Source organism: Mustela erminea, chromosome 18 (assembly GCF_009829155.1).
Source record: "Mustela erminea isolate mMusErm1 chromosome 18, mMusErm1.Pri, whole genome shotgun sequence".
NCBI lineage: Eukaryota > Metazoa > Chordata > Mammalia > Carnivora > Mustelidae > Mustela > Mustela erminea.
The window spans coordinates 54,198,404-54,222,630 of NC_045631.1; the positions used below are offsets into that span (position 1 = coordinate 54,198,404).

The 24,227-nt window shown below is 51.1% G+C and overlaps 1 protein-coding gene across 6 annotated transcripts in view; it reads right to left on the reverse strand.

Moving 5' to 3' along the window:
* Positions 1-24,227, reverse strand: part of SLC39A11 (solute carrier family 39 member 11) — a 321,511-nt gene that overhangs the window by 211,878 nt on the left and 85,406 nt on the right. For 5 of the 6 annotated variants that reach the window (XM_032322348.1, XM_032322349.1, XM_032322351.1 and 2 more), the window contains one exon: positions 7,927-8,068. In XM_032322348.1, the coding sequence (XP_032178239.1) occupies positions 7,927-8,068 (142 nt within the window). The remainder of the gene's footprint in view (positions 1-7,926; positions 8,069-24,227) is intronic. The other variant, XM_032322350.1, reaches the window with a different exon arrangement.

Sequence of the window (24,227 nt, forward strand, 5' to 3'; positions counted from 1 at the left end):
ATGTTTCATTAAATCATATAAAATGGTCCATTGGCTTTCCAGGAAGATCTGAATCTCCTTCAGGGCTCAATGTCTCCTAACTGCTTTTATATGCACAACAGGAGCATCCCCACCAGAAAAAAACATTGTCAATGTTTACTACAGTTGACTTGAGCAAATTGCACCAAAGTTTGCTGAGGATCAGTGCTGTGAAATCACCAGAGAAGACTGATCTGCTCGATAAGACAGTAGACATCTGGTCCAACATATCTGAGAGTTGCAAGAGACATCTTATGCATCCTCTCCTGCCCCTCCCTCCCTGCCCCCGTGATCGCCTCTGCCTCCGCTAGCAGCTGATGATGAGTTTCTGATAATCAAGGAGTCAAAGAACCCTGTGAATTAGTTCTGTCTGGGTTGATCAAGTAGGAAGTCACTGGCACATCCCTTAATAGCTCCAGCTCCAAAATGCTACAACCCTCGAAATCGTTTCATTGAGACAATTGATTTAGTTTTAAGACACTTGGAGCTATTTTCTTTCTCTAGCCCTAGGAGGGGAAACGCACTAGAGAGAAGAATGGGGGAGAAAATAACATAATGCACACAAGCTGAATTAAGAGAAGGGAGGTCGGGGGTGCCTGGGTGGCTCAGTGAGTTAAGGCCTCTGCCTTCTGCTCAGGTCATGATCCCAGGGTCCTGGGATCGAGCCCCACATCGGGCTCTCTGCTCGGCAGGGAGCCTGCTTCCCCCTCTCTCTCTCTGCCTTCCTTTCTGCCTGCTTGTGATCTCTGTCAAATAAATAAATAAAATCTTTAAAAGAAAAAAAAAAAAAAAAAGAGAAGGGAGGTCAGACATACCATGTATGCTAACAAAGAACGCCCGGGAGGGATGGAGCTCAGCACGGACTCCTCTTCTTTAAGGCAGGATTGCACTGTCCCCATCCCAGATGCCAGAATTGTTGGTGCTGACTGCACGGATTGGAACCCTACTCTTCCCACTCCCTCGCAGCCCCTGCCTGCTTCTCCAAGGCTGTCTGTCTCTGTGAGTGGCCCCTCCCAGGTCCACAGGCTCACAACAAGCTTCCATTCCTTCTTAGGCACTTTCCATAACAGGCCCAAGGAAAAGATAAACAAACAATGGAGATAGGAGTGCATACACGGAGGGACTCCCGAAGACCTTAAATCTTGCAACCAAAGCGCTACCCTGTGCTTCTCTCCAGCTTAAGGGGTGTCTGCAAAAAATCCCAACCGGAAAACGAAACACAGGGCATGAAGGGAGCCCAGGTTGGGGTTGCCAGCAGCCCCTTCCATCTCCGGGTAATAAAAGCCTGGCAGGAGTAGCCTAACGGGGGGCGGGGGGGGGGGGGGTGGCTGGCAGTGCCCAAGCCACTTGTCTGCTCTGTTTCCCAAAAGCACATTAAAAACACATTTCCCAGTGTAATGGACTTATGAGCTGAAATGAATGTGTCAGAACTCTTATAAATATGATAGAACCTGCTAGCCCAGCAAATGTTAAATTTTGCATAAGGAGACAGTATCCCTAACTCCTCAGTAGACACGTAATGAATATTTCAAACAAAGAGCCCCAGCAGCTGCTCCACAGGCTCCTGATGAATTAAATGGGGTTTTATTAGTGCTAGGATTAGCCTCCTCTTGTCGCCTCTCGTTTTCTCCCATCTTCCTCACTGGTGCATGACACACAAGCCCCTCCAGACTAAAGGGGATCCTGGAGGCCGGTCAGGAGTGATCAGAGGCGGGGGCTGGTCAGCGTCCTGGGTTGAGAAGGGCCCCCCATCCCCCACCCCAGATTCCACGTCCTCCCAGCACCTCAGAATGTGACTTTACTTGGAAATAGAGATGGAATCGGAGATGTAATTAGTTAAGAGACGGTCACCCTGGCTTCAGGTGGGTCCTCAACCAACAACCTAAACCCAACAACCCATGTCTTTGCAGGAGAAAGAAGAGGGGAATCACACCCAGACACGCAGGGAACGAGGCCATGAGCTGACAGCGGGTAGAAACCTAAGGGTGCAGCGAGAAGCCAAGGAATGTCAGAGCTGCCGGAAGTCATCAGAGCCCAGGAAGGCCCCGCCCCCGGAGCCTTAGGAGAGGGCGTGGCCCCACCGACTTCCGATCCCTGGATCTGAGAGGAGAGCGCACAGATGCCTGCGGTTTGCAGCCACCAGTCTGGGGGACGACATCATGGCAGCCGCAGCAGGTGAATTCTGTAGGAGAGCATGTCTACACGTTCACGTGTGCATTCGTATTGATCTCCCCCAAAGACACCCGAGCCTATCATTTCGCGGGACGGCCAGCTTTGTCCCGCCCCCTTAAGTTCATTAAGCACAGATGGTGCACCTGCTAGCAGCTTCGGGCCATCAGACTTCAGATCACCCCGACTGACTTTCTTGGTGCTGACCCCGAGGGCATTTTCAGTTTCATTCAGCCCTGCTCCGTACCCCTTTCTCTGCTTCCCCAGCCCGTCCAGCTATGAGTTTAACAGACGAGGCAGAAGGAAACCAGGAGAACCCCGTTCTCTTGCTGCGTGGTATTCCTGTAGGCTGATTACCAGCCAGAGGAAGATGACCTTTTCTAAAAAATTGTGAAGTGCTGCTACAGGCAGAGTTGTGTGCCCCTCCAATTCCTACGTTGAAGCCTTAACCCTTGTACCCCAGAATGTCACTGGATTTGGAGACAGGATCTTTCAAAAGTAGGCGGAAAGGAGTTCATCTGGCCCCTAATCCACCTGACTGGTAAGGAGAGGTAAGGACACTGCAGCACAGAGGGGAGACCGCGTGAGATCCCAGGGAAAAAACAGCCATCTACAAAGCAAGGAGAGGGACCTCCAAGGAAACCAATCCAGCTGCCACCTCAGGCGTCCAGCCTCCGGAACGTGGGGTGGGGGGGTAGGTTCTGCTGTTTAAGTCACCCAGTCTGTGGGCCTTCGTTATGGCAGCCTGAAGACTGCCGTAAGTCTGCCTCTAAGCCCAGGCCTTGTGAAAATGCACACACCCCAAATGACTGCCCAGCTTAGGAAAAGGCACACAGACAAGAAAAGTGCTACTTGAGCGTTCAGTATTAGCTGACATATGATACTCTCCAGAAGCACAGGGATCCATAAGATGTATGCACCTAGGGATGTTTCCAGGAGGGGGGACATGCGACCGGTCGTCCCACCCATGCAGAGTCCTGGCTCCTCACTGTGACTTCCTCCTTCAACATCCTTGATGCCCAAGCGCTCCTGGTGATTCTTTTCATTGAACACTTTGCCCTTTGTCCTTCTGCAAAATATTTTCCTATTTCCCTGTATGAGGATGTGGCGTATTTTAATAGCCCCAGTGCTGTGGCCGTGGGTTAGCAGGTGTGGCTCATTCCCAACCTTTGAATGAAGAAACCCAGCTTGCAGGCCTTGGTCCAGAAGGGAGGTGGCAGTGCCAGGACCTGCCTACCTTCCCAGCCCCAGACAACTCGCAATTAGGCCAGGAGAAGACCTGCAAGTGTCCCCTCACCAACCAGTTATGTGGGGGTGGGGGGAAGTGGGGATAGTCTAATTGCTAAAACCACATGCTAAGATACTAGATTTACATTAAAAGCCGTGAAATTGTTCTTTCATCTTTAGAGGTCTTACTGATCGAAAGTCAGTCACCAAGAAACTTCTCGGAACAAACCTAAACATGTGATTTTAGAGACCTGATTACAAAGAAACATTCAGAATTTCTCCTAGGAGCTATCTCTGACTCTTGACAGATTTCAGTTAACTAAATTTGACTCCACTGGGGACAGAAGGAGCATCTTCTTCAAGGAAGACTCAAAAAGTCAGAAGATATAGAAGAAGAAAGAAGTGGTTGTCACAGGAGCTTGGAAGCTGTTTAAGTAAGTCCTCTCTGCTTTGCTAGGATTAAGTTACTGCCAAGGAGTTTCAGTGCCAAAGAAATCTGGCAGCTGGGAGAGGAACACAAGTGGATGGGCTTACGGAGAGAACAGGCAGCTGTCTTGCAAGAGGGGATTTCTCCCTGCACGGTGCCTTCCCCAGGTACCCCCGTATCTATGGAAAAAGAGAATCCTCCAAAGATCAACCAGCATGAAAATCTACCTCCTAGGTTCATTACCCAGCTAGAGAAGCTGTCTGCAGTTAAAATGCAAATGCACGAGCAGGAGTAAAAACACTGTGGATTGTTGAATACCTCAGTGTTTAGCAGCTGTATCCAATCTTTTCCCAGAGGTGCCTAAGAGAGGATGTTTAACTGGGAAAACAGGGGAGAGCCCAAGGTTAAAAGGGGACAGCAGGATACCTGGAGGAGAAAAGAGGGTGTCCTGAGGAAGGACAAAGGCATCGGAGAACAGCTGGATTCCGTTCTGGCTCTGGACACGCAAGCCCCCCGGGGTGCTAATCTGGGCGTCAGGCATGTGGGAACCTTGAGTGGGAAGAGGCAAAGCCTCTCCCCCAAGCTCAGTTCTGTCTCCACAGGAGGATATGACCCAGCAAGTCAGTGGCATAACCAAGAAGGAATCTGAGATGTTAGACTAAGATAACAGCAAACCCATGCTGCCAATGGGCTGGTGATGGCCGCCCACGCAGACCTAAAACCCACCCAACACTAGGTCTGTGCTGGTTTCATTTTGCAAAACGTGGCTTCTAATGGGCCAGTGTATCTAGTGAAAATTATTCCTGCTGGGCAAGTTCTCCTATTACAAAAGAACAGGACATTATGAAAAAATCTATTTCTAACTAGAGATCCTTAAAGCTTATGCTTTCCTGACTCAATTCCCTATTCACTTACCCCTTTGACAAGGTTTGGAAAGGTTTATGGAAAATAAACGGGTGCCACTTTGTAACGAAATAATTCCCCAAATTAAATCTACCACTTTCTCTACTGGAAAATGAGGTTACTCCTGTTCCTTCCACAGATACACAGAATTATGATTCTCCATCTGCCAAGCTAATGGGTCAATGGACAACAAACAAACAAACAAACAAACAAAAAACCAACCTCATTCTTGAAGAAGAGTTTCAACATCCTCCCTCAGAACAAACAACAGATTGAAATGGGCAGTTAACAATGAGTAAAAGAATGGACTGATTCACTTTTTACTACCCTTCTTTAACCTAGAGGGAGTGCCAGTAAAAAAATAAAAATAAAAATCCAACTGGGCAGCTGAATGGGGAAAGCTGAGGGAAAAAAAACCCAAAAAACAAAAAAACAAAATTCCCCAAGATCTAGATGACCATCAGGGTCAAGGAGCCATTAGAAGTGTGATGGATGGTATAGACCTGTGGCTTCTAAAAACACATTATTTTGCATAAAATGTCAAGAGATACATGAACCTTTTGGTTAGCATTCATGGACCCTAGATGTATAGAACTTCTGGCCTAATTTTTGGAACTTACTCAACTTTTCTGCCCACAGGGAGGTACCTATAAAAAGGCTCTCTGCCACATTCTTTATAAAAGCCTAAGACTGGAAACAACCTATAGCGCCACCAAGAGGGGACAAAGTAAGTAAGTAAGATCATGGCCAGTAGCAAGAATGGGAAGGTGTTTTCACCGAAAGAACACAAGGGAAGAAACACTGGGCCAAGCATGACCGGAAAACCATATTATTTCTGAAAGGTCACACAAAGGACTAGAAACGGCGTGCGTGCCTGAGATGGAAGCCTGGACCATAAAGGGCTCGAAGTTGGGAGAAAAATTACTTTTCTATTTTGAATCCATGTGATTCCTTTTTTAATTAAAAGAAAACTAGTTGGCGAGAGATAAAGAAGTAGCCGAATCAAGAGACAGAGAGACTGATGGTTTTCAAAGAACTTCTGGTCTAGCAAAGCCCCCGAAGATCCCAGCCTTGAGAACAGCTGATACCATAACACATTTGGCACCAAGACAGAAATAGGAAAGTATCTCCCGAACACTGTCCCCAGCCCGGTGGGGCTGCTGCCGCCGCTCAGAGCAGTCAAACCTTCTCTCCCACAGTGCGGCTTTTCTGGCTTTTCCTCCTGCTGAAGCAATTATGAAACATTATAACAGCAGCGCCAATGTTATTTTTTAAAGGCCGATGTTATTCACTAAATACCCATCAAACCGATCTCCGTGCTCCATTGACAGCCCGCTGCGGGGAAACCCAGAGAGCATAAATAATGCATCTTTGGGCTCGATTGCTTGCGGGTCAGCAAATGGCCCTTCTCTGCTCTGGAGCCTTCCATTGCCTGATGCCCACAGGTGCATCCAGGTGAGCAGAAGAGCGACCTTCTGGAGATAGTTGGGCACCCTCGGGCTCGGCAAACCACCTCCATGCTCTCAGGAGCACATCTGACAAGTTAGCAATGGCAAGGGAGGGCAGCCCGGTCACCAGCTCTGACTAGGTGTATGTCCTCAGCAGAGGACAGGACATCTCCCTCCCACACAGCCCCCCACTTTCCCCCCCTACCCTGGGTTGCAAAGAAGATCCGAGAGTCCCGGGAGGCGTTCCTACAGGGCCAACTCCCTCGGGCCCTACGTTCTCCTGGCTGCACTGGACAAGGCTATCCAAGGGAGCACTACTGTTTACCTTTTTTGACTAACAGGCTCTGAACCTCCCCGCTATAGCCTTGAAAATTTAAAAAAAAAAAAAAAAAAAAGAACTGGGGGGTTGGAATAAAATCTGGCCAACCTTTTCATCCAAGAGAAGGCTCAGAATCAGAACTTTTATAAAGGCTTCAGAGGGGTACACAGGAGTGCCAGCTAGTAAGGGCTGACAGAAGTCTTCTGCCTCTGTGTTCCCATGGTTCGGCATGGCAAATAGCAAGTTTTCCTGGAGGACAGGGCTCCATCCTGGTCTCCGGATAGTTCCTGACTCTCCAGTAGAAGGGGAACAGCAGAAAACACCTACGTCGCTCTGATTCAAATATGAATGGCATGTGTGCTTGGGGTCGGAGGCAGAATGTTCGCGCTAACCCTCCCATACGGGAGCCGATGTTAGATGAGTCTGCACCTCCTGACTACGTCCCACCGGGGAAGTCGTAAGAGGCATGAGGATCAACCCAAGCGGGGAAGATATTCGAGGTCCGCATGGACGATTCATGCCGGACACAGTCGGAACACAGTTCGGCGAGAACCGGCATCACTGTGACTTTGGCGCACTGACTCCCCCTGAGGTCTAGAGATCGCCTTTGTTTACACGTGGCAAAAAGATCAAATTCAAATCCCAGCGTGGAAACGTGAAAGGGCTCTCCTCCCATGAACACTAACGCGAAGACAATGCCCGTACACCCGTCTGTCTCTCCCCGATTCATTAAGACAGAACCCTGTGCAGGAGAGGAGCCACCCGTTCTCGACAGCTTTTCAGTGGTTTTAGCCACAAGTCCACAGTCCGTAGAGGAAGTGAGGGGGGCGGGGGGCATACATGTCACAGCCTTGGACTTCAGTAAATTCAAAGGGAAAGAAAGGCATCTACCTCTCCTCGTGCTAACTGGTTCTTCAATTAGCCAAATGCCCTGAACGAGCGTGATGATAAGACGAGCAGGGGAGGTCTTGCCCGACGCTGGAAAACCATGTGCCCCTTCCCAGGGTACCCTCCACCCCTTGTCAGTGGGACACGGCCTGGCTGCCACCGTTTCCCAGCTGTGTCAAAAAGAGGAAAGTCGTGTGGATGGAAAGGAGCATTCGGGGTCTGTTAGACAGGGGGAGACGGAGGGACTAATGCCAGTGCTGTCACCCAAATCAGCCCCGTCCCAGCAGAGGGGTCCCACTTGGCCTGGCTGGGAAGGCAAAGAGAAGGCCCTGTGAGCTCCTGCAGGTGGTCTGGAGAGCAACAGGGAAGGAAGACACGGGGCCAGTTACCCGCCGGGCCCTGTGCCACGGTAGGGTAAGTCGCATGTCTGGAAAGGACAGAACACGGGCCCCTTCCCCTGTTCTTCCTCTGCCGCCACGCCTGAACCTCGGCTGCCTGACCCAGCCCAGGGTCTGCAGGGAGCTTGCCTGAAAGGAGCCCAGCTCTACCTATCCGGATGGAAAGTTCACTCTCAGGGAAGAGCAGCCGGGGACCCTCAGTGTCAGACTTCTTCAGCGACGCGGGGGTGAAGTTCAGTGCCAGGGCCGTCGGGGGATCTTCTGCTGCACCCTGAAACAAGAAGCAGTGCCGTCACTGTAACACCCCACCACCTTCGCTCCCCAGACCCCTCCAGCTCAGAGCCGCCCGGGCAGCCGGCCAGTCTGTCCCAAAAGTGCTGGGGCTCCTCACAAGGAAGACGACGAGCTTTCTGGTTGTGGAGCTTCTGGGATGACAAAAGCCCTGGGATCTGAGGACCGTTCGATGCTGATCCTAAAAATGGGAAGAACACATCCTGGGAAAGGAAGGGGGGCAGGCCACGCTGCATCACCGCAGGGCAAAGGCACAAGCAACTCAGCTCCAAAACCGTCCCAAGAAGGCTACATGGCAGGTTCTCTTGGATGGTGACCTTGCTACATATAGGAACAAGGTCAAGGTTTTTAGGAACTGACCACCTTCACGGTTCTCATGAGATCCAAAGGAGACGCGATCCAAACAAAAGCACCTGCAAAGAAGGAAACAGTGCCCGTCGAGGGGACCCAACATATTCGGACTGAAGTCCCGACGGACCTTAAGACAGTCATGTCACCTTTGTGCTTTGTTGGTCACTCCTTAATGCGACGGTCTCTACATTAATGAGGCAAAATCTTGATTTTGATCTCCATGTTTATGTGACTAACACTTACGGACTGCCAACTTTGCGGCTCCTTGGTGAACAAGACAAAGTCACAGCTTCTGGTGAAGCCTACGTTCCAATAGGAACAGATAAGTGAGACCATAATGGGACTGAGCTTCTCTTCGAAAGGCATCCGCGGAAACCCCTCGGACTCTGCTAATGGGTCACAGAGGCACAGGATCCTGACGGGGTTGAGGAAGATGGGTAAGCAGCCCTGAGAGGGCTTTCCCCAAACATGCTGATGTTGGTCACTGAGGGAAGGTGAGTAGAATCACCTCCATGGGCAAACAAAACAAAACAAACAAAAAACCAAAACCAACCACCAAGATATTTTTTAAAATCCAGGCAAAAATAATTTCAAAACAGAAGTTTCCACTTAAAATATGTGTCTCGGGCGCCTGGCTGGTGGCTCAGTGGGTTAAGCCTCTGCCATCGGCTCAGGTCATGATCTCAGGGTCCTGGGATCGAGCCCCGCATCGGGCTCTCTGCTCGGCGGGGAGTCTGCTTCCCACCCCCCACCCCATTCTCTGCCTGCTTCTCTGCCTACTTGTGATCTCTGTCTGTCAAATTAATAAAGAAAATCTTAAAAAAAAATAAAAATAAAAAATAAAATATGTGTCTCTAATATAGGAGAGGAGAAGGCTGATGGATGATCCAATCACTGAAATGCACCCAGGTATAAGCAACTACTAAAAGTCTCGGTTAAACTGCTTTCCGGAAGGGACCTCATCAAAGTTAGACGTGGGTGTGTCTTACACACACACACACACACACACACACACAGAGGCACACGTGTCTCCTTGTTTTCCAGTGTCCCTGGGGATCAGGAGTCGAAAGTGAATCTAATAATTCAGATATTTAAGTTCATTATTTCTTTCCAATGCCATGTCGAAAACAAAGACATAAGCCCTTCCTCACACATCATCCCATTTGTCCAACCCATCGACATTGTCCTGGTCATTTTATTGGGCGACATGGTCCATAAGGCATTTGAAATAAGGGTGGCGACACCTCACAGAACCGTGTTGTAAATGAGGGGAAAAAAAAGAAAAGCCTCGTGGCTCTGTCTGAGCTTCTCTTGTTCCAGTCCTCGGGCCCCTTCACAGAGTTCCAGGGGCGGCAGGATGTCCCCTGCTCTGTCCCTGGGAGGAGCACCAAGAGAGGCAGCCTGTCACACCGTATCACAGTCAAGGCTGGCACTACAGATGGACGGAATCGTGGGGACAGAAGGGACTTTGAGAGGGCCAGTCTCTCCCCCTGGAGAAACCCCCTCTCGGCACCCCCGGGTGACAGCTGGTGTCTGCGCTGGGCCATGGGCCACCGAGTTTGTGTGCTTTACTTGTTTCTAATTCTCTGCCGCGCGCTGACATCGGAGGAATTACTGCAGCAATAAAAGGCATGTTTCACCGCGAGAACGTGTCAGCTGATTTTCCTTCCTTTGTCTTCCTTCGTAAGGGGATTTTTTTTAATGTGATTGATGCATCACCGGGGAAAGGATAGGGAACGAGGACCACTTCCTTACAGCAGAAACATCACACCATTTACATGCCTGACGTTGCTTACTTGGCCCATTCAGCAAGGTGTGGCTTAGAACAGTGGTTTTCAGCCTGGGTGATTCTGACGCCCAAGGGACGCTGGCAATGGGCACGTTTTTGTGCAGGAAGCAGGGGAGAGGAATATTGGTTTCTAATGGGCAGAAGCTAGGGGAGCTGCTAAACATCCTAACTGCACGGGACAGCCCCCGCCCCCCAACAAAATGACGCAGCCAGAGGTCACCAAGACAAGGCTGAGGGAGCACTGCTTTTGAATGATTTAGGAAGGTCAGGGCCCCGAAGCTCTCCATGTTGCTGGTAACACTAGAAACTCACAGGCCCTCTTTTTTACTGTGAAGGTCAGAATTTTGCCACTTTTTCTAGGAAGCCTGCCTCCCTTCGTGAATCTGGCAAATTCTTAGGAAGCAACCACCGAGTCCCAGAACCACGCCAGGTTCTGGCAAAACGAGGTCAGCCAAGTCCTCGTGAATCTTGAGTTCTCCTTCCAGAGACAGACGATAAAGTAACAATAAATGGAAAACAGAGTGCCGGGAACTGATAAAACAAGAAGACGTCGCAGTCCCAACCAGTCAGCCCGGCCACGCGCCCAGGGTTCCGGCACCAGGAGAGGCCCTGTTCCCGCACCTGGCAGGTGCGCTAGCTGGCCGGGAAATGTTAAGGATGGAGCGCTCCCCTCCACGGAGGACGCTGAAGGTGGCCTCTTCTGGGGTTTGAGCAAAGTCCCTGGGAGTCAGGGAAGAAGCCGCACTGATTTCTGCAGACCATGTTTCCGGCAAGGCCCAGCAAGGCATACGTCCCCCCGCCCAGCCATCTCCTTTCTCCATTTTATGCCACCTCCAACTCACTGAGAAGCTGTCCGTCTAAAGAACCAAGATGCCCTTCAACGGACGAATGGATAAGGAAGATGTGGTCCATATACACTCCATATACACCAAAGGAGTATGATGCCTCCAGCAGAAAGGACGAATACCCAACTTTTGTAGCAACATGGACGGGACTGGAAGAGATTATGCTGAGTGAAATAAGTCAAGCAGAGAGAGTCAATTATCATCTGGTTTCACTTATTTGTGGAGCATAACAAATAGCATGGAGGATATGGGGAGATGGAGAGGAGAAGGGAATTGGGGGAAATTGGAAGGGGAGGTGAACCATGAGAGACTGTGGACTCTGAAAAACAATCTGAGGGTTTTGAAGGGGCGGGGGGGTGGGAGCTTGGGGTACCAGGTGGTGGGTATTAAGCATGGAGCACTAGGTGTGGTGCATAAACAATGAATACTGTTACGCTGAAAAGAAATAAAAAATAAAAATTAAACGAAGAAAAAAAGAAGCTGTCCATCTAAAAGCTAGACAAGGACTGGGCACACCCACAGAGTGAAGCCAAGGATTGCTTCCACACCCCATGCCTGGCGACACTCCCCACGCCTCTCGGAGTCCAGACACCGGCCAGCCTCCTAGCACTCCTTCCAGACTCCCTTCTGGGATTCTCCATGTCGCCCACCCTCTCTACTCAACCGCGGATGGGGACAACAGAAATAGAAACGCGTCCCTCGAAATTTCAAGGAATGGCCCCCGTGGGAGATGCCAGTGCTGCTTTGGTGGCTCGATGTAATGCCCATGAACGTAGAGTCCGGAAGCTCCTGCAGGGCTGACCCCACCCCTCGCTCCCTGGGGGCTGGGCTGCTCCCGGAGCACGCAGACTGCCCGTGGAGGGGGCGCTGCCTTGAACACAGCCTTGGCCCGTGCACCAGTGACCAAGAGCCTGGGGAGAAATTCCTTCTCTACATCCTCCTCTTGCTTTGCTGACGAGGGCACAGCCCTCTCGACGGGTTATCACCGCCTTACAGGTCTGGGGCTTTTCTGTTCTTCTGTACCTTCTGCAAAGCTTTTCCAGTCGTGCTTTCCACTCCATCCCTGCCCGCCCTGCGAGGACAGCAGGGCGAGGCCTTCCAGAGCAGACATCTGAGTAACGCAAGCTGCTCCCGACTCCCCACCACAGCCCTGAGAGCCGGCTGGGCTGCCCGTCGGCCCGGGATGGGTCCGGCAGGTTCCCTTGGGCTCCTGGGTTGCTGGTCACCAAATGCCAAGGTGGCAGATACACAGGCTCCTTCCCAAAGTACAAGTCTTGATTTTCTTCCGCACCACCCCCTCCCCCCAAGTCCTCCTCCGGCCCTTCTCCCCCATCCCCGCCCACCCCTCCAAATCCAGCGTGGTCCCCAAAGCAGGGAGGCAGCTGCCGGGAGGCACCAGGCAGCACCACCCAGGGCCACGGAACTTGAGATTGCCGTCTTCTTGCGACAGAATTATTATTAATTGTTATTATTATTAATGGCTCAGAGCAAGTGTCTGGTTCAGAACAAACACAGCCATTTCCACCCACTCTGGAAGGGCTGTGCAAAGGGGCAGGAGCTGGAGAATAATTAACACTTTCCAGAAGCCAAAGAGAAGGAATGGGGAGGAAAGGAAAGAAGGAAGAAAGAGAATGGGGGCGGGAGGGGGAGGAAAGCAGCCCCCAGGATGTCTTACATGGAAACAGAAGGCTCCAGAAAATAATGCCGTTTATCTCCGCTAAGAAATACAGTCTGGGGGCGCCTGGGTGGCTCAGCGGGTTAAGACTCTGCCTTCGACTCAGGTCATGATCTCGGGGTCCTGGGATCAAGCCCCACATCAGGCTCTCTGTCCGGCAGAGGGCCTGCTTCTTCCTCTCTCTCTCTCTCTCTGCCTGCCTCTCTGCCTACTTGTTGTGATCTCTCTTTGTCAAATAAATAAAATCTTAAAAAAAAAAAAAAAAAAAAAAGACAGTCCGGGTGCCGCTCATCGGGGTTTGCCGTCCTGGGCACCAGGGGGAGAAGCTGCCCGCGGAAGCTTCTAGAGCCCCAGAGAAATGAGTCCCACAAGGAAAAGCCTAGAGCACAGCCAGGGGGTTGAAGCCATGCAGAGATGAAGAAGTCTGTAAGGGCAAACGGAAGCCCATTGCCGAAGCACAATGGACATGGGCCCCTAGGAGCCAACGCACTGCGAGCCCCAAAACTGCAAGAAGTTCAGGGCCATTTGCTCCAAGTCCCAATGGCCAGCTTCCACATGTTCACCTGCCTCTGGATCTTCTCCCACTGGGAGATCTAATTGCTGTGAATAACCTCCAGGGCAGGGCAGAGAAGACCACCCTCAGCCACTCATAGGCACGCTGCCTGCCGAGTTCATTCAGGCTGGGGGTGCTCTGGGATGACTCTGAGCTCCCCCGACCCCACAGAGGGCGGGTTCTTTAACTGGGGTCGACCAGCAGGTCAGAGTTCTCTAATGAGGGGTGAAGGCAAAGGTCAGAGGACGACATGGGGCCCCTGCCAGCCCCCTAGCCAAAGCTAAAGCGAGGCCACGATACACCTCGGTGCAGAAGGGAACGAGGGTCTGAGCAGGGCCGCAGCCCCTCCCGTGGGGATGCGGGCCAAGCTGATGCTACGGAAGGTGCCTGGAGCCCACGTGGGCTGAGCCTCCCCCTCCGCCCAGCCTCTGCCTCCCGTCATCCCCACTTCACCCAGACACACAAGGTGACATTAAATAATTGATGCTGTTTTTATTACCGGGAAATTGCAATAATAATGACACTCGTAACACAATCTTAAATTATTCCACATAATGGAAAAAAAATTAAATGTCGCCCCTGATCACTAGCCAGAATAGGGATGACACTTACATAATAGATGACCTTCTCTCCCAGTGAGCCCGGCAGCAGCCTGCTGCCCAGAGCCTGGCTTGCCTGAGGTGACAAGTGGCTGGCCTCAAAGCAACAGGGACACAGAGCAGTGTCACCGAGGGTACAATCCTGCCTCAGGCTCTTTCAGGCAGGACGCTGCCATCTTTCTGACCTCAGTCTCCCTATGTGTTCAGGGATCCTGGCTCATAACCAGGAGCTTTACAGACAAGGAAAATCACAGCTCCAAGAACTTGGTCCCCCACCTGGTTTACCCTGTCTGAGGACACTAGGAATGCACCTCTAACTCAGCCTATGTTCCCTCTCTCCATGGCAACAGCAATGGCCAGCAACACAGGTTTTCAAGCTTCTAAGTGCTCGATGCTGGATACTTCTACAATCTGGGCTAAAGAACACTGAGCTCCCTTCTCCAGGAAGCCTTCCTGGATGGGCCCGGCCTCATCTGGATTAGAAATGCTTCCCTCTCTGTGCTCCCCGGACATCCCAACTATGCTCCTGTCACAGCATTTACCAAACAGCACACAGTAACTTCCGGGCGTCCTTGGCCGCCCCAAAACCATGGGATCCTCAAAGCAGGAGCCGTGCCTTCTTGCTCCCCTGTCAGGCCTCAGTACTATGCCCATGTTCACTAACCCCATTAATTGCCAGAATGAATGATACTCCCAAACCTCCACAATGAGAGGGGAAATGTTGCAGAACATACAGCACAAAGACCCAGGTGACCACAAAACGGTTAGACCTCGAGAAAGAAGGAAAGAGGGATCCATGCAGAATGGGAAAGCAGAGCCATTGCAGTAATCAAGGCCGTCTAGCTAAGGGTAAGAAGTAGGGCTTCCCACCCACGCCTGCTTCTGCCCTTCTGATAATGACAATGTGCAACCCTCAACATCACCCCTGAGACCACGTGAGGATGGGGAGTCCCCTACCCTGTGACCTGCTGCCCAACGGCTCCATGTCCACACCCCTTCCTGGCAGGAACGTTCAGAGTGGGACAGCGCAGCTCGCTCCCCTCAAAGGTAAGACCTCCCTACTCTGAAGCCCATGACCCCTCCAAGGTCACATCTTCCCCCTTCCTGCCCACGTCCTCCATGACCCCTGGCCTGGAGCTTCACAATGGCAAAAGCTAATTACGGACTTATAGCTATATTTAAGCTACGTAAGTCTGCTATCACTCAAACTATCTTTTTAGGGACAAAACCTTCTCCTATTTCTGATGTCAAATTACTATTCATAATCAAGCCTATTTAATCACATAAAACTGATTTTAAAGCACATGGCTCTGCAAAGATACAGCTCTCCGAGAGCCTGCAAAGACAGCCCTCCCACAGCGGGCCCAGGTAAGTGGCTCCATGCCACGCCTGTGTTCCAAAGAGTCAAGTCTGCTAGCGTGGCTGACAGAGAGATGGGGGTTGGCAAAGTTTTCCAAACTATTCTCTGCTTTCTGATAACTTGAAATATAACTTTTCCTTGAAACAAAAATACAAATCTAAAGAAATGCAGGTACCTACATATAATGAGGTCTTACCTTCCTAACCCTCAAGGTTTATCCATCACTTTTAGCCTACTTCTCGGCCTCACTCTGGAGTTCATTAAAATACACCCTTATGATCCACACTGAGCCTTTTCTGGTTTCCCTCCAGCTGGGCTTTCTCAGGCAACTCTTTCTTACCTACATTCTCCTTTGAAAAGATATCAGATCCCTCCAGAAATCTGCAAAAGGACAAGATTTCTCTTCCCAGAAAAAAAAGATTGATAAATGCATGTGCATCAGATGGTCATTGCTAGGTAACAAAACGCCTCAGAACTTAGTAGCTTAAAGCAATGGTTATTAATACCCCTGTGTCTCCAGTCAACGGGGCGCTGCTGCCCATCTGCTGTCTGGGCTCAGTCAAGGTTGCCTAGACCCCTGGCTCGCCCCGGGGCTGGACGGTCCAGGATGGCACATGCGTCTGGCGGTGCACACGCTGCTGGCCAGGAGTTGCCTGACTCTTGGCTGGGACACAGGATTCTTCTCTATGTGACCTGTCATTCTCCAATGGATGACACCGGGCTTATTTGTACAGTGAATTCAGGGTTTCAGGGCCAGCAAGATAGGGCAGCATCCAATGTCAAGTGCTGTTCAAGTCTCTGCCAGGATCACATCTGCTACCCTCCCGTTGACCGCAGCCAAGCCAGCGAGCACTGAAGGCATGGATAGGTCAACCACACATCTTGTTGGGAGGTTCGGATGTCATATTGCCAGAGCACAGAGGACAACAGGGGAAGGATCTGTGCCTGTTTTTGCAATCTACAGCAGCATATAAAATGTTGCACCGAACATTTGGGGCCCACAAACCACACGCGGTCCCCCACGGATCTAGCCTGTAGACAGCGGCTCCTGATTAAACTTGCAAATTCAGTCTCATTTCCCCAAAACAGTGCTTCTCTGAAGGGGGACCCTAGGACACATTCTCAGAGATCTGAAGATTTTATATAAAATTTTTTTAGTTTTATATTTTCACTTAAATGATAATCTATAGAAAAGAAAGAATACCAACAATCTGAATCACCAAGGTGACCCCTTTATGACCAAATCCTACTGCTCGATCTCAGGGCCTTTGTTTGCATTCATGTTTACACTGAGTTGGTCCGAGCTAATTGCTAAACACAGATTCAAGAGAGAGGTTATGTGTTTGAGCCAAGCTCGGACCTAATGACCTCATGGAGCCTTGCACAGATGATCAAGGGTTCCAAGTAGTTCCAGGAGAGCAGCTGGAGAGCTGACTCTATCTAGCAGCTTTCACTAGACACATGTGCCAGAACCAGTGTTAGAGAAAGCAACTCTGTCTGCAGAAAACCTCTTGTCACTCTGTGCTCAGCATCAAACGTGCCCTCTTATGATACCACATGCGATTCTCCGTACCTTCTTCTGATGTAGACTGACAGGCAGCTTCACCACCTCCACGACGGGCTGAACTTCCCCACCACTAAGATTCCTATGCTCAAATCCTAACCCCCAGCACCCCAGAATGAGACTCTATTTGAAGATAAGATCTTTAAAGAGGTAATTAAATCAAAATGCAGTTGTTGGGATGGGATATAATCTAATCTGACTGGTGTTCTTATAAGAGCAGGACATCTGACACAGACACGCATGCAGAGAAGGCAATCTGAAGACACAGAAACAAAATGGTGGGCGACATGCCAAGGAGAGAGGCTTGGAATGGATCTTTCCTTCAGGGCCCTCAGACGGAACCAACCCTGCCAACCTTGATCTTGGACTTACAGCTTCCAGAACTGGGGCAATAAATTTCTACTGTTGAAGCTATCCAGTCTGTGGTACTTTGTAATGGCAGTCCAAGCTGATGGATGTAATCCACCCACCCACCCACCCCCATTTTACGTTTGAGGAAACTAAATCATAAAAGTTAATGACTCAGCTAACATCACGCCATTAGTCAGAGGCACAAGCAAGATTTGAACCCAGAACTACTGATTCCAAATCTCTCTACTCCTCCTCCTACCAGGGTGTGGTCAACCAGGAATGTATTAAGGCAACTCAAGAAAGGACCCCATAGATAGTGACCCAAGGAGGGTGTGCGGGAACATGCACACACTGGGCATAAAGTCTTATGCTGTTACGTTCGGCGAGGAGAGTTGTCTGAGCACAGTGTTCACAAGGAGCGATCGGTGTGGCGGTCTCTCCAGGCCTGGCACATCCCCCCGAGATATGGAATCATGACCTTTAACATCTCAGCCCACACACAACAGTGAACACTCACTTCACGAGCACAGCTAGATGGAAACCAGAGCAAGGTTCTGTGGGGTAACGGCCCAACGTCATAACTGGGTCTCCAGGCAACAAGAGAAGAACCTAGAAATCTTATTCCTGGTAAAGATGCCCTAAAATGGAAAGCAAGATACAGAGATCGGTCATCAGAAGGGAGAGAGGTGCTCTCGGTGCGAAGCTGGGGGCACTGACCTATCCATGCAGCAAATCAGAGACATAAGCATCACTTCCGACAGAGGAGGAGAGAAGCAGCACGGCTGGGAATTCAACACAGCGTCAGTGTTTGTGTCCTGAGCCACTTGGGCACAGTATGGCTTCCCCTGCAGCCCACCAGGTAGCGGCCTGGAAGTACAGCGGTGGTGGGGACAGGGTGGTTGGGTCCCCCCGGCCCCCAGGAGTGGAGGCCTTCCAGCACTGTCACCGCCCCTCACACTGCCAGTCCACATCTCCACTGTCAGTCCCTCAGCCTCCCGCCCCTACTTAGCAGCACTGGTCCCCAGGAGACCTTGACCACCAGGAGGGTCTGAAGCCTCAAACCGTTGCTGAAAACAGTCTGTCTGCCTCCCCATGATTGTGTCTCCGAGGCTAAGACACACAACTTCCTAACAGGGCTGTGACCAGGGCTTGGGGCCCAGAGGAAGCCAGCTGGGAAAGGTGGAATCAGGGGCCTCTTAGTGACTCAAAGAAGGGGGGGGATCCTTGGGGGAGGGTGCAAACCCCTGAGCGTTTTTATGCTAAGGAAGCAGCCTGGAAATGGCATTCAAACCACTTCAAAAGAGAAGCTCTGCCTTTGAAGAACAGACTTGATTTTTTTTTTTTTTTAAATGGGGCTTTATGCAAGGCTTCACTCTGCTCAGAGTAGAATTAATTATTCAACGTTATCTGGGCCTGATGCACACTTGGCAGCTGAACGCCAACCTGAACTGCCTGCATCTACGGAATGATTTTCTGCTTCCTGCCTTGGGGAGGTAGAGACCCACACCTTCCCCTTTCTCTCTTCCTTAAGCCTAAATTCCAAAGCACATGCCCCAGGGGAGACACAGGGCCTGCTTGCCAGAGGTTACCACTGCTGCACAAAATCCTGCCTGGTTGGGGGGGGGGGTGCTGTAAGCATCCGTCATTTCCTATTTTGGTTGCCACAGGTCAAGAATCCAGGAGTAAGTTAAACTGGGTCCTTGGCTCAGGGTGTCCTCAGGCTGAAATCAAAGCCTCAATCTCATCTGAGGCTCGGGGCCCGCTTCCAAGGGCGCTGGTCATTGGCAGAATTCGGTTTCGGGTAGATGATCCCACGGTCCTGGGATCAAGTCCCACATTAGGATCCCTGTTCCACTGGAGGCTGCTTCTCCCTCTCCCTCTGCTTGTGCTCTCTCTCTCAAATAAATAAAATCTTTTAAAACATAAATAAATAATGAATCCAGCTTGCACGATATTCATGTTTACACTAACCTAGCTGTAAAGTATGACTTTTAGTCTTTTTTTGGTCTTTTTTTTGGTGGAGGAAGGGGCCCATGAAAGTCCAAAGGTAAGCCACGTATGGTGCCTCTTTGGGGTACCCAATGGTTCTCCTTGCACAGCTCCACAGGGATTAAAAAAGGGCAAAAAAGCTTGTGGGGGCAAGGGGAGCCAGTCCAGCTTGTGGTCCTAAAATGCTGACCTTTGGACTAAGTGACAAACAAGGATAGTCCCCGGGCAGCTGCAGGACAGTGTGGTATGCTAATTAGTGTGAGGGGAAGGAATCAGCCTCAAGTTATGAACACAGGGCTATAAGGCCATGTTGGGTACTAGCATGGGCCACTTGGTTTAGTCAGAGTCTCCGGTTGTCAGAGTCCCTGGCTAGGTGGGACTCCTAATTCCCATCAACTACCTCACAGCTGGGAGCCAAAGGCCTCCAGGGGTAGGTAAGGATATTACTGAAGCAATTAAAATCCTTCTCAAACACCAGAAAACGGGCATAAAGCTATTCATTACTAACAATGTCAGTAAGACCATTATCCTATTAAAAATCCCATTAAAAAGGAAAAGGAAGAAGAAACTGTGTCGCTCCACGCTAACTGAAGTTAAGTATTAGTGCGAAATACCTGGGCAGTAGGATGAAGGGGGTGCAGAAATGCCAACAAGACGGGGGGAAAGTTGGTATCAAGATAAAAGCATAAGGGAGAGGCTTCCTGGGTGGAGAGGAAGGCAGGACGGACCACCACGGGCAGCTGCAGGGACAGGCAGGGTCAAGGCCACCCCAAGAGCCACAAAGCCTGAACAGGAAGAAAGCTCTGCTGAGACCATACTTTAACTCTTGCTTGTAAAACAAGGGGCTTAGGCGCAGACCATGATGAAGGCCTGTTCTACCCCCAACCTTCGATAAATCCACAAATGTCTAATTCCAGACGATGGCATCTGCTGCCTCCAAGGAGAATCCCACCAGTCACATCACCCCAGAACTTTCCCAGCCACTTCCGCAGTGCATCGGAGCAAAAGCCCTTGGTGGCTGCAAGGTGGGGCGCCATCCCAGCTGGGTCGGGGGACGAGCCTGCCAGGTGACAAGATGAGCAGAGGGCAACAATGGAGTAACTCTAGACCCTAAGGGCATCAAGGGGACAGGGTCTGCCACCACTAGTGGCAGAGGGTTTCAGGGCTATCTTTCCTCAGGCAGAGGATCCTCACGGGGTATCGCACGCAGAGGGCTCCCAAGAGAAGATGGCCCGGCTCTCCTGAGCGAGGATTCCCTGGATTTCAAGGCCAAGGAAAAAGCCAAGGAAAAAGCCCACACAAGCTAGCCCGACTAGCTTTCAGGCATGGGCTCGTCTCCCACAAGGACTGTCTGTAGCCACAGCTCCCTCCCCACCCCACACAGAAGCTGAGCAGATACCCACAGCTGGAAGACAGGCAGGTTTGGAAGGTGGTGGTATTTTCAGAAGTTCATGGATCTGCTACAGCGAGAAACCACACCTTTTATGATGAGACAGCACCCTGCTGAGACGAATCTGCATACAAGAATGTGTTATGCGTGTGTCCCTGTTGTGTGGGCTCTAACAGAGAAAGCCCGGTGGCCGGTGGCCGGTGGCCATCTGAAACTGGCCTCCAACACCAGAGTCCCCTCTAAGTGGGGAGACTAGGGCTGACGTGTCTGCAGGTACCCTGGAGGGGGTAGACTAATTGAAGAGAGAAAAAGCACAGGAGTCTCCTCCCAAATGAGAAAAACAATCCATCTTGGAAAGCTCCAACCGTCAGGGCAGACAGCCTTTGCAAAAACATGCAAACTTGTCAGAGGCCAAAAGGGACTGATGGCTTTCCTGTAGCACGTGTGCGCAGGTGGGACAATACGGGAGGGATTCCCACTGAACACCTCCCGAGCGGATGCAGGAGGCCAGCAAGTCAGCCTCGGCTTAACCGGAGGGCTGGCTGGAGAGACAGTCCTTGTCAGGATGGCGCCATCAAGGAGAGAGGTTAATATGCGGGTTAACTGTGTCATGGCCCCTAGATGAAGGAGGGCGCTTTCCTCGGCCATATCTGTTCCTTTCCACCCTCCGTAGCTGCTGTTTCTCCGGGGAGGCAACTCCTAGCGTTCAGACCCTCCCCTACTCTCACCCTCCTCTCCCAGCATCACCTCTCCTCTGACCCGGAAGAGCACCCTGCATGCCTCGTGGGCACAAGGAGACAAGATTAATGTGTTCCTCCGGGGGCCTGGAAAGCCAAGTTTGCATGTGGCAGCAGGAGCAAACACAGATCTGGAAAATTAGCTGTTGCCCCCAAAATCCCAGGAGCTAAAGGGGGCAAGCAGGAAGGAAGGTGTCCGTTATTGAATTAAGAGAGGTGTCTCCACGAAGGTAAATGCGGACAGTGCAAGGCTCAGTGCAGGAAAGAGTATGGGCGGATTCACAGCAAACCAGTTGCTTGACATTGTCTCTTTTTCCTACTATTTCTAAGACCAGGACATTTGTGTGGAGGGACCTAGGTGAGGCTCTGAAGGGCTGCTGACAGTGCTTAAGGTCACACAGAGAGAAATGACTAAAGCACAGGTGCATCCCTCAGCCACCTGACTGCCACCCGCCTGCCTAAGGGACCAGGTGGGTGGGGCACCTGACATCCACAGCAGCCCCGCCTACCACACACACCTGCACCAGCTGCTCACACCTACACCTGCGCAGTTGGTGTCTGAGCCCTCCGCACCAGGTGAGCGAGGCCACATGGGAAAATGTGAAAGCTATACTTCAGGACATAACCAGTCTCAGCCCTGGATTATTCCACCTCCCAAAGAGTTAACTAAAAGGAAAAAAAAAATGTTATTTGTTGTGGGGAGCACGGTGCACTGACTTCCCAAGCCACTTAGAGCTTTTCTGGCCCCTAAGCAGCTCCCTGCAGGAGCAGGGATTGAATCCAGAGACCTCGACTCCGCCACCTGAAATGCACAGCTCATGGGTCTGCTCGGGGAGCCAGTGCCAGGGAAGGGGAGGTGGCAGAGTCCTGGGGGCTCTTCCCATGCCTGGGACACATTCCCCCAGTTACAGAGCCACGCTATGGGCAGGAAGCCGGACCACAGGGAAGTTCTGGGGTTAGATCCCTTGTGAAAACAGCACCAGGGAAGGATGGCCAAACCAGCTGGTTCCAAGGAGAACACAACTGAACTAGTTTCAGCTGGCCGCCAGGATCCAGCCTCACAGGGGAGGGCTTCCCAGGGAGGGCTCTAACTTCTTAGAGGGTCCAGTGTGGGAGAGGAACACGGGGCGGGGGGGGGGGGGGGGGGACACAGCAGATATGAGCCATGGCAACTGTCCCCTAAAATAACACCCTGGGACAAACAACAGGCCAGCTCCAGAACACCAGCCAGGGGACCGTAAGCATGAACAATATGCCACGTATGTTCTCACGGGCTCTCTTCCCCCGTCTCTTGCCCTCCCTCTCCCTGTGCATGCGTGTGTGTCCTCCTCTCCCTCTCTCTCTCTCTCTCTCTCTCTCTCTCACACACACACACTATATTTCCTATGGGTATTTTCAGGACTCCCGTAAATACGCAGGAGAAACTATCCAGAAGGAGACACACCAGACTTATCTCCCAGGTTTCCGTGGAGAAGAAAACCCTGAGAACAGCTGGTGATGGAAGACAAGGATGTCGCTCTTTAATATTTTATAAATATCGTGAAGCCCAGAGGGCATATGTGACACCCAGAGTTCAATGTCGCAGAGTATCACAGCCTCTCGCATATTCTCCCCAAGCCTGGTGTTCCAGCCGCCAGGGCTCCTCCTCCCAAAACGGACTCATCCTGCCAGAGTCTGGGGATTGGTGCCCAGGGAGAAAGAGGACACGGGCGCCCAGCTCTACCAGCCAGGGCTTCCCAGCACCCACAGAAAGTCCCAAAAGCCCCCAAACCATTTGTCTTTACACTGGCAACAGTTAAAAAGCCAGCTTTTAAAAAAATAAGACAAATCACGGGGCACCTGGTTGGCTCAATGGGTTAAGCCTCTGCCTTCGGCTCAGGTCATGATCTCAGGGTCCTGGGATCGAGCCCCGAATCGGGCTCTCTGCTCAACAGGGAGCCTGCCTCCCCTCCTCTCTCTGTCTGCCTCTTTGCCTACTTGTGATCTCTGTCTGTCAAATAAATAAATAAAATCTTAAAAAAAAAAAAAAAAGACAAATCAGCACTCCATAAGTCAGGGTCCTTTGTGGGGTTAGAGAAAAGATGCCAACAACTTATCCTCTCTCTACCCCACACCCAAACTTCTCCCCTGCAAAAAATAAGCAAATAAATAGTTCCTCTTAGCCAGGAACCCGCAAGCTAAGCCCAAGCTTGCAACTTTCTGCTTCTCGCGGCTGCAAGTTCTCACCGTTGCACTGGCAGTACTGTTTATCTGAGCTGGGAAACATGAGCCCGGTACAGGTGACAAGCCCTTCTTCAGAAGCTGTGCGCTCAGGAATCAGCCACACCACACTAACAGGGTTTCCCCTTTAAGCCCGAAACAAAGAGAATCCTGAGTGTCTGTGCTGAACTGCCAGAGAGGCAGAGAAAAGAAGGCGCTAATAACAGCAAATATATAACAGCCCTATCAACTTAATATCTACCTGAAAAAACAAGCTTTGACATCTTGCTGAGGGCAAAACTTATCGAGAGAATTAAGTCCACTGTAATATACCAGGATTTTCCCCGAAGGCTCCCATTTATGCCTATTAAAAAGGAGATTGAAGGATTAGCTAAGAGAACAGCAATCCAAGGGGGCCTGAGTCGAAGGACTGTGAGTCCTGGGGTCACGTTGGGCTTCTAACCTCTCCAGGAGGTGAGAGGAAGGCTCCCCTACAAAAGCAAAGCAGAGAACCAGTATAAAGTCATTTTTCTCCTTAAAAGGACTCCTGCAAGCTCACCTCACCCAACAGGCTCTCCCCTGTGTTTCCCTGTCCACGCCACCCCCATGGGGCTCAGGACTCAGTGTCCCTGGCCATCTCTCCAGTGTTCGGGGCACAGGATGACAGCCAGCAGTGCCTCCCCAGTGCTACTGAATGGGATCACCAAGACGCTGAGTTTCCTGCCTCTGAATCAGCC